The following is an 11078-nucleotide window of genomic DNA, read 5'->3' as shown; positions in this document are numbered from 1 at the left end:
GATTGTTGGAATCACACCAGCCAAACCGCCGGAAGCGCGCAAGCGCAATTCCAACGACCCGAGCCAGCGGAAACCCGACAATCTAGCCAAAAGGCCAAACTTCGCGCGTTCGCCTTAGTTTTAACCCCTTGTACTGACTCCATTTTAAAAGCTGGAAAAAGGCTTCGGAACACAAGTTGACAATTTATTCCAAGTCGACAGCAATCATACAGCAAGGCAAAACAGCACAAAGACCCAGGCGAGGAAGAAGGCTGGATACAGGGTCACCATATCAAGTCAACAAAAAAAAAGCCAGAAAAAAAGCCCCACCAACAAAAGATTTCAGTCTTTTGAAGACTCTGTTGAGGCGGACTGTGGTCCGACAGAGGGGGGTGTTTGGGTGTTGTTTAGGGTATTTTTCTGCTGGAGGTGGTGAAATGATGATTACAAAAACATGTTAACAGTATTATGAAAATAGTTGTGGGCGTATGTTCTTGATCCTCTGCAAAGAACAACCAATATAAATGGATTGGACGCGAGCGGCGTCAATTTTCAAATGAGTCTATCACCTCGTAGACGTCCATCCATTTGAAGTGGGAGGGTGGCAGCGAATGAATGTTCGTTCATTCGCTGCCAACCCTTCCACATCAAATGGATTAGACCGACGCCTGTTGCCGTCAATGGCAGGTAATGAGTTAAAGAAACAATCATGTACTGATATTCAATATATCTATAGTGCATTGTTCAGTTTTGATACAGTCTATGCAAATGAGGAAAACCTTAGGCCGATGAAAAAAATTTCAGAAATTAGTTGATATATGAGTCTGTCACTTAAGATTAGGAGCGAGGGTGGCGGTCAATTCCTGGGGTTGCTTGCCTAAAAGAAAAACAGGATATGAGGTCAGTCAGTTCATGTCACAGTTAAAGTACACGAGGATGGTCTGGAAATGAGTTTCACATTGTTTCTGATTCTTTGTCGCTCTCTTGTGGACAAACGAGGTAGCAAAGCATGAACGCCCATGTTATTTTTCAAAAACTTGTCAACTCAAAATTACTTATATTACCATTTATTAAATAAGTAAACAATTCAATTGTAGATGGACAAACGGTGAATGAGTAATATTAAAATTATGAATAAGCATTAATTATGACATGACTATTACACTTAATATTTATTCTATTTATATTAAGACTGAGCAATAAAAACATATAAATGATTATTAAAAATACAAATTAAAGATATATTCCCCTAATCTGAAACTTCAAACAGGCAAAATTATATACATTAATAATATGTTTAATTATTATGTATTCTAAAATACAAAAAAATAAAATAAAATGCATCTTAGTTTTTTAAAACGTATTTAATTGCCATTTAACATTTGACTTTATCTATTATTGAATATTTATTTTACGTAATTACATTGTCATTTTGAGCAAAACTAAAAATTAATATTAAGAAAATACAAATTAATCATGACGTCCTCTCATCTAAACCTCCTTTCCAGACATAAGTTTTTTGTTAGGGCTGTCAAAATTATCGCGTTAACGCGCGGTAATTAATTTTTTAAATTAATCACGTTAAAATATTTGACGCAATTAACGCACATGTCCCGCTCAGACAGTATTCTGCCTTTTGGTAAGTTTTACAGCAAGGTTTTAATGCTGTCTAACAGCGAACTCTTGTGGTCGCTTTGCGACATGGCTGACGCCTCCATTGTAATGTTGTGCTTATATGATCCTTGGACAAGATTTGTCCGTAAGTATGGTTGTTGTAAAGAATGTACATATTATGTTAGTAAGCGAAATGTTATATTTTTTGTATGAGACTCTTTTTGTTTATGTTTAGTGAACCTGTATAGCGTGCTAAGCTAACGTTGTTGCTAATGCAATGCTTGTGTACTTTTTTTTGTAGTTTACTACGGTCTAAAGAGGACAATGGTTTGAGGCCATTTTATTAATAAATCAGATGAAAAAGGAAGAAGTCTGATTATTAAGGCGTCGTTCACTAGCTGTCTAGCTTTGGAAAAAGTAGACGCTTCGGAGTGAGGACAACATAGACAGATTTAAATGACAGTAGAGTGAAATGCCCACTACAGTCCTTATGTACCGTATGTTGAATGTATATATCCATCTTGTGTCTTATCTTTCCATTCCAACAAATTATTTTATAGAATATATATATAATTTACAGAAAAATATGGCATATTTTATGGATGTTTGAATTGCGATTAATTGCGATTAATTACGATTCATTTTTAAGCTGTAATTAACTCGATTAAAAATTTTAATCGTTTGACAGCCCTATACTTTTTTAGTATTTTAATAATTGAAGCATTTATTTTATTTTAAATACAGTAATATATGTATTATAACAATATTCATATTTAGTCCAAAGTATTTATGCGTTTAAACATTTTAAAATTTCAACATACTTAAAATGTTTGATTTAATATTTACATATATAAAATATAATGGTTTGTAAAAAAAAAAAAAAAAAAAAAAGTGCAAACATGATACTATTAATTTTAAGTACTATATTATTTATACTAATATCAATCATTATACTAATCTGAATGACAAATGACCGGGTTACGAACGACATAACCAGGCGACATAACCCGAATTTCCGCGGAAGTAGGAATTAAACCTTTAAGTACCCATACATCTCAAAATAACCATCCAAAAATTCCAAAAGTGTTGTACAGGTAGTCACCGGTTTATGAACGAGTTCCATTCCTGCGCCGGTGATGTAACCCGGATTTCCGTGTGAGTCGGAATCAATCCTTTAAATACCTCACAACACCCTCTTAATAAAAAAAATACTATGCAAAAACATGTATTATACGTCATTGTACTGTCCTCGCAAAGACGTTGGAGCTAAGTCGTAGCTGGACAATGAGCTGAGCTCCGAAATGACGATGTCAGACGACCGTGTGGTTTGCTGACATTATTCAGCTGCTCAAGACATAACCACTTGCAGAATGAAACTAAAATAAAATAAGATTAAATCAACTTCATCTTCAATAACAGCAATTCAAATTTGCGTTTATAAGTCGCTGCTGATACAGCCATAACAAATGAATAGCATGTATCAGTTAGCATGACCTCATCAAAAACAATCACATAAACCCGCCCCAAGTATTCGACCACAATTGAAAACCCACAATAAATAGGACAAAATGCAGCCGTCGCGTCTGGATGCTTCACAAGCAACAAATGTGTGCGCAGGCTGTCACCTCTTCACTCGGCTGCTTCCTCATGTGTGCGTGTGCCGTCACTGCCGTGTGTGGGGTGGGCAGGTGTGTAAATAAGAAGTACAACCTGCTCTATGCTTCCTGCGCCAAAGTAAAAGAATGCATCACAAAACAAAAGTTCATATCTAAAAAACAAAAACAAAAAACGACGAGACACAGAATCATAAAGTCAAAATTGCGTAAGTCGGGTCCGTCATAACCCGGGGACTACCTGTATTTTTTTTAATGATGGGGGATACACTGCCCTCTGTAGGCAGCTGCGCTCTGGTTTGGCCCACTTAAGGCCGTAAGTTGTTTCAGCTAATATATGTTTGTGTATGTTAATGTCGTTTTGCACATAAGTGTACATATGTGTGTTACAACTTTACAAATTGTCAAAAGTGAAGGAAGTAAAAAGCTTCAAAAAGCACAGTTGCCTTGTTTACTGTCTGTAAAGCTGTACAACTTCACGTTTAGTGATGACAGAACACATCATAATAATAAAGTAAAAAATAAGGTACTGTGAGATACAAAAAGGTACTGTTTACGCGACTAAAAAAAAAAAAAAACAACGTAAATTCGAAATCGCAGAAGTCGGGTCCGTCGTAACCCGGGGACTACCTGTATTTTGTTTTATGATGGGAGATACACTGCCCTCTGGTGGCAGCGTTGGGTCTTGCTGGACTGTCGCCTAGTTTGATTGAAGAGCAGACTCAGACGTGGATAAAGGATAGCTGCGCTCTGGTTTGGCCCACATAAGGCTGTAAGTTGTTTCAGCTAATATATGTTTGTGTATGTCGTTTTGAACATAAGTGTACATATGTGTGTTACAGCTTTACAAATTGTCAAAAGTGAAGGAAAGTTGCCTTGTTTGCTGTCTGTAAAGCTGAACAACTTCACGTTTAGTGATGACAGAGCATGTCATAATAATAAAGTAAAAATAAGATACTATGAGATACAAAAAGGTACGGTTTACACGACAAAAAAAAAACAACGTAAATTCGAAATCGTGTAAGTTGAGTACGTTGTAACCCAGGGACTTCTTGTATGTTATCTCACATTTTTTTTTAATAAAAATCCTTACTTTAATGAATGAAGAAAAGAAGTGTCAAGGTGTACTTAATACATATTGTGGGTGCGTGTTTTGGTCTCCAGGCAGCCGACTAAACAGGCTTGACAGTGTGAGCTCATTTCCTCTATAAACTTGTTTTCCTCATTTTTATTTGGCTTTGCGGTTTTCCACATGCGGAGGTGTATTTTTGCCACCTACTGGCCACCTACACAGGAAGCAGCTTGTCGCCATGGTGACGCTTACCTGCCGCTCTCGCCTCGGTAGTAGCCGCTCTCGTCCAGCAGCTCCTCCAACACTGTCTGAGGAGAGTCAAATTTACTTATGAATTAGTAACCCTTCATAGGGCAAGTGACCATTTTTAGACATGTGAAAATAAATGAACCCCATAAAGAATTGATGTAGGCATGTCGGCCACAATATTAACGTGAGGCCTTAATTATAATTACATTTATATATATTTTTATATTATTAAACATTATTGTATTTTTTAAAGCCTATTGTTGCCAATTATTGACATTCCAGGCAAAAAATGAGCCTCAATGCATCTTTACCATAGATACCATATTTATTCATTCATTTATTTAATTATTATTATTAGGGCTGTCAAAAATATCGAGTCAACGGGCGGTAATTAATTTTTTAAATTAATCACGTTAAAATATTTGACGCATTGAACGCACATGCCCCACTCAAACAGATTGAAATGACAGCACAGTGTCATGTCCATTTGTTACTTGTGTTTTTAGTGTTTTGTCGTCCTCTGCTGGCGCTTGGGTGCGACTGATTTTAAGGTTTCAGCACCATGAGCATTGTGTAATTATTGACATCATCAATGGCGAGCTACTAGTTTATTTTTTGTTTGAAATTTTTACAAATTTTATTAAAACGAAAACATTAAGAGGGGTTTTAATATAACATTTCTATAACTTGTACTAACATTTATCTTTTGAGAACTACAAGTCTTTCTATCCATGGATTGCTTTAACAGAATGTTAATAATGTTAATGCCATCTTGTTGATTTTTTGTTATAATAAACAAATACAGTACTTATGTACAGTATGATGAATGTATATATCCGTCTTGTCTTATCTTTCCATTCCAACAATAATTTACAGAAAAATATGGCATATTTTATAAATGGTTTGAATTGCGATTAATTATGATTAATTCATTTTTAAACTGCGATTAACCCGATTAAAAATTTTAATCGTTTGACAGCCCTAATTATTATGTATTTTATTATTTTCTCAACTCCATTTAAAATCTACTTGAAGGCAAAAACACATTTTTTTAAATCTTAATTTTTAAAATGTTGCCGTGTTTAATATTATTTTTTTATATTTCTTGACTAATAAATACAATTTTAATTAAAAAAAAAAAAGTTAATAACCAACTTAAGATAATGAAAAACTCGTTATCGCCTCCAAATAACACTTAAGATATTATTGTTTTTATTTCTTTTTTGAATGAATGAATTATTTTGGACATGTGTCAGGAGAAAATAAAAATAATATAACAAAAAAAAACAACAACAACAAAATCAGACAAAACCAATGAGACACTTGAGATAACGGCAACAATACTTAAGACAATAATAATAAATAATATCAGAATTTATGTAATGTGTCCAAAAAAGGAGTAAGATAATAAAAAAAAAAAAAAAAAATCATTGCCTGCCACTGACTACAATAGACGTCTAATTCATTTAAACTGGGAGGATTGGATGTTAATGTTTACGTTTGAGTGCTATTGACGGTGCTCGACGTCCAATCCATTTTGACTGGGAAGGGCTCATGAGTTAATGAGTGCGCTATAGAGGGTTAATGAAGTTTATTATTAACACAATGTGTAAAGTGCTAACCTGCATCTGCTCATACGTGACTCCTTCTCGAAGATTGTCGCCTGAGGAAAACGAGAAGGCAATCATTCTCATCATTTGGATTTTTTGGGTTGTTTTTTGGTCAACCTAATTGATCGTACCTTCAGCGGCATCCCCTGTGATGGGAATTGAAACGGGCCACCATTCTGCACCTGCAGAGCTTGACTCCATGACCTCGCATGACCCCTGGGCCAGCTGCAAATAACAAACACAACATGCAGGCTTTAACACATAAGCAGTTCTAACAAATAGGACTGCCACAAACAGTTATTTTGATAGTTGACTAATCCGCGATAATCATTAGTTCTTATATGAATCACATTATTTTATTAAATTACTATTACTATTAAATGACTTTGGGGGTTACATTTTAGCTGTAAATGCATTGGAAACAAAAATGATGCAGTCAGAAATGTTCAGAAATGTTAAAATGTAAATACTATGCTGTGCTGGTTGGTAAACTCCCTGTTGATTTTGGAGCTATTGGAGTTATCTTGTACACTAACATTTCAGATCTCTGTGACCCTTGAAGTTTGACCTCATGACCCAAAAATTAAAACTTCTCTTCAGTTTCATATATACACATCCGACAATTTAGATAACAATCCCTTTATTCATTCTCATCACACTGTAAATAGTATCATTTGTTTTTAAATTATAAGCACACCTCGGCATCACATTGTTTCCTATAGATCAACTTACACTAAAGTGTAACTTTATCAACTTTTTTGTTTGTTTGTTTGTAACAGAAAAGCGCATCAGTTCGCCTAATTAAAAACAAAAAACAAAAAAAAAAACCCCACAAGGCACAATTCTTTATGATTTGATACTGAAAAGTAAAATCTAATAGAGGTGCACGATAATTATCGGTCCGATAATTATCAGTCCGATAATTGGAATTATTACGTCATCCCAATAAATCCGATAACTTAATATATTATCGGCCCTATTAATAGTATTTTTGGCACGGTGTCGGATTGGGATTTGTGCGTTTGTTTCCACTCCTGTTTTTCCAGTATGCAAAGTTTTGTTACTGTCTTTGTTTTTTTCATTATAATAATGTTCATGTCATCATGAAAATTCTGGTTTAGTCAAAGGCAAATCTAAGCTGAATCAACCACTAGTATTTTTGACCTACAGGTGTTCTAAAACTCAGGTGAATATACATTGAAAAATTATATATATATTATCGGTTATCGTATCGGTATCGGCCTTGAGGAGCAGGAAGTTATCGATATCGGTTTCAAAAAATGGATATCGTGCTACCCTAAAATCAAATAAAATCAATAAATGATCATAAATTCAAATTTATTAGCGACATTAACTTAGACCACAATATGCCAAAAAAAACTAATAAAACAAAAACGAGTGTCATTGGACAGACCAACAGTTTTTATTTTTGCAGCAATTGTATCGTCCATGTTTTTTTTTTTTTTTTTTTTGCACTGGACAACTTGGTAGGCCACTTTGTATGATGCTAACAGTGCTCACTAGTTTACCCATGTAGCACTCACAAAGCTGTACGATTGTTGGCAATATTCGTCACTTTTTCGCTGAAAAGAATTCGAGCGGCTTATCAATGTGATTGGGGTTTAATGTCTTTAAGTGATGTTTTCATTGATTTCACTTCATGCTGTCCGCTGCCAACCTTTTTGGACACAGCATTTCCTCATCGCCCACTGTATTAAAAGTGAAGCCAAATGCTACGTACGCTTTGTCATATGACATTATTTTAATTATTTTAACAAAGATACTGCGCACGGTCTGGAAATGAGCGCGCCACTGCCACCCACTGACTGGATGTGCAATTACATGTTATTCTAGTACGGCAAAAGAGTATGTCCCGCGAGGTCACAAGGCATGGGGGCGTGCCCAACTGTTTGAGAAGTACTGACTTAGCTTAAACATAAACATAATTCTGACATCTGTGACCTTGGACTTTTGATCTAATTACATAATTCTGATCTTTGTGACCTTTGACTTTTGATCTAATTAGCCAGACGGACATACGAAATTGAATACATAACCTCCTTCTTCCACAGATTTGACTTACTGATGGAGCTAATCAAGTGGCTAAAAAAAGCAACAATTTCAAGGTGAACAATCAATCATTTAGAGCTAAACAAGGGGCAGAACTTAGCGGGGTGTCACGCCCGGGCCTGTACGGGGTCTATAATAGTGTTTAAGTGTTAAAATATCTCTGTCAGCCGCTTGGCCGGTTGTCTGTAGGGGCCCCTCAAAAAAAATTCCACTTGCACCACACACACACACACCAGACGATCGTCTTGAGGGGCCTGCAAAAGTGGAATTGTAATTGTCCATAACCCCCAGTCCCCTGTTGGACGATCCACTCGGGGGATCCCATTTGTGCTCCCCGCACCCAGGCCCTGTTCACATTTGTTCCGCCAATGATCTGAACGAATAATCAGTTGTCATTTATTTTGATAATCCTGTAGTATTTGATTAGTTACGCCTGTTTTCAAATAGTGCTGCCACGATTAATCGATTAACTCAAGTACTAGTCCTTATCAAAAAATTAGCAATTGTGATAAAGTTAATTATTTTCTATAATGTACTGATAAACATTAGACTTTCATATATTCTAGATTCATTACACACAACTGAAGTAGTTCAAACCTTTTATTGTTTTAATATTGATGATTTTGGCAAAAAAGTCAAGAAAAAACAAAAATCCCTATCTCAAAATATTTGCATATTTCATCCGACCAATGCAAAAAAGTGTTTTTTAATACAAAAAACGTCAACCTTTAATTAATTATATCAGCTACGCACTCAATACTTGTTCGGGAATCCTTTTGCAGAAATGACTGCTTCAATGCGGCGTGGCATGGAGGCAATCAGCCTGTGGCACTGCAGAGGTGTTATGGAGGCCCAGGATGATTCGATAGCGGCCTTAAGCTCATCCACAGTGTTGGGTCTGTTGTCTCTCAACTTCCTCTTCACAATATCCCACAGATTCTGAATGGGGTTCAGGACAGGAGAGTTGAGAGGCCAATTGAGCACAGTAATGCCATGGTCAGTAAACCATTTAGCAGTGGTTTTGGCATTGTGAGCAGGTGCCAGGTCGTGCTGATAAATGAAATCTTCATCTCCATAAAGCTTTTCAGCAGATGGAAGCATGAAGTGCTCCAAAATCTCATGATAGCTAGCTGCATTGACCCTGCCCTTGATAAAACACAGTAGACCAACACCAGCAGCTGACATGGCACCCCAGACCATCACTGACTGTGGGTACTTGACACTGGACTTCAGGCATTTTGGCATTTCCTTCTCCCCAGTCTTCCTCCAAACTCTGGCACCTTGATTTCAAAATGACATGCAAAATTTGCTTTCATCTGAAAAAAGTACTTTGGACCACTGAGCAACAGTCCAGTGCTGCTTCTCTGTAGCCCAGGTCAGGCGCTTCTGCCGCTGTTTCAGGTGCTAAAGTGGCTTGACCTGGGGAATGTGGCACCTGTAGCCTATTTCCAACACACGCCTGTGCACGATGGCTCTGGATGTTTCTGCTCCAGACTCGTCCACTGTTTCTGCAGGTCCCCCAAGGTCTGGAATCGGCCCTTATCCACAGTCTTTCTCAGGGTGCGGTCACCTCTTCAGGTTGTGCAGCGTTTCCTGCCACACTTTTTCCTTCCCACAGACTTCCCACTGAGGTGCCTTGATACAGCACTCTGGGAACAGCCTATTCGCTCAGAAATTTCTTTCTTTGTCTTAGCCTCTTGCTTGAGGGTGTCAATGATGGCCTTCTGGACAGCAGTCAGGTCGGCCGTCTTGCCCATGATTGCGGTTTTGAGTAATGAACAAGCCTGGGAGTTTTTAAAAGCCTCAGGAATCTTTTGCCGTGTTGAGTTAAGTCGTTGATTCAGATGATTAGGTTAGTAGCTTCTTTAGAGTACCTTTTCATTATATGCTATTTTTTTGAGATAGGGATTTTTGGTTTTTCTTGACTTTTTTGCCAAAATCATCAATGTTAAAACAATAAAAGGCTTGAACTACTTCAGTTGTGTGTAATGAATCTAAACTATATGAAAGTCTAATGTTTATCAGTACATTACAGAAAATAATGAACTTTATCACAATATGCTATTTTTTTTAGAAGGACCAGTAATTCGAATACAAAAAAGCTTCGAATCAAATTTTGCTGCTTTGAGGACTTCTTTCATTAGAGTGGCGTTGTAATGGTTTGTTTTGAAGGTATTTGCATATACTTTTATTGATTTTGGGTGGATACGCTGCCCTCTCGAGGCAACAGTTAATATGACATAACTCATCTAACATTGCTGGATCCAGCTGCTCCCTGTTAAGACCAACATGAGTTTGTAAGTTTTTGTTTGAGCTAATATGATTGTTTATCTATTTGTATTTTAGTTTAGAGGTATATTTAGCCGTTTTTCATGGGAATATGTGTTTGAACGATTTGTTAAGAACACTGTAAAAAAAAAAAAGTTAGCTTTTTATAGCAATTAAGCTTTTGCAATGCAAATTAGCCAATTGTCCTTTTGTTGTACTTCGATCCCCATTTATTATTTTTTGATACCGTTCAAGGCTAAGCTCAGATGTTTTAATATATTTTTTAATGCATTAATTGCTCTTATGAAATGAAAGTGCAATTCTGCAAAGTTTGAAAAAACACTCAGGAATTTGATTTTGTATTCGCATTTAATGTTCTTTTGAAAGTGCTAGCTTACAAGCCTTTGTTTTACATCTCCTAAAATTTGTTCTGCAACGCATTAAATGTTCCTAATCCGATTACTCGATTATTCAAACTAACTAATTGATAGATTAATCGATTACTTAAATAATCGATAGCTGCAGCCCTATTTTCAAACCAAAATAGCCAAATTCCTGATCAACTCTAGGCATTGTTCCTATATTTTTTGTACCCACTCAATT

At 36.3% G+C, this 11078-nt stretch overlaps 1 protein-coding gene across 2 annotated transcripts in view; it reads right to left on the bottom strand.

Annotated features, from left to right (window-relative positions):
- Positions 1 to 204: 204 nt before the first annotated feature.
- nek10 (NIMA-related kinase 10) overlaps positions 205 to 11078 on the bottom strand; it is a 39077-nt gene continuing 28203 nt past the window's right edge. For both annotated transcript variants that reach the window (XM_057833853.1, XM_057833854.1), the window contains exons 31-34: positions 6269 to 6362; positions 6150 to 6190; positions 4531 to 4586; positions 205 to 856 (exon numbers count right to left, since the gene is read on the bottom strand). In XM_057833853.1, coding sequence (XP_057689836.1) covers positions 817 to 856; positions 4531 to 4586; positions 6150 to 6190; positions 6269 to 6362 — 231 coding nt within the window. In that variant the 3' untranslated portion in view covers positions 205 to 816. The remainder of the gene's footprint in view (positions 857 to 4530; positions 4587 to 6149; positions 6191 to 6268; positions 6363 to 11078) is intronic.

This window comes from Corythoichthys intestinalis, chromosome 4, assembly GCF_030265065.1.
Source record: "Corythoichthys intestinalis isolate RoL2023-P3 chromosome 4, ASM3026506v1, whole genome shotgun sequence".
NCBI lineage: Eukaryota > Metazoa > Chordata > Actinopteri > Syngnathiformes > Syngnathidae > Corythoichthys > Corythoichthys intestinalis.
Note: the sequence above shows the minus strand (reverse complement) of the source record. Positions and strands in the feature narration are given on the sequence as shown.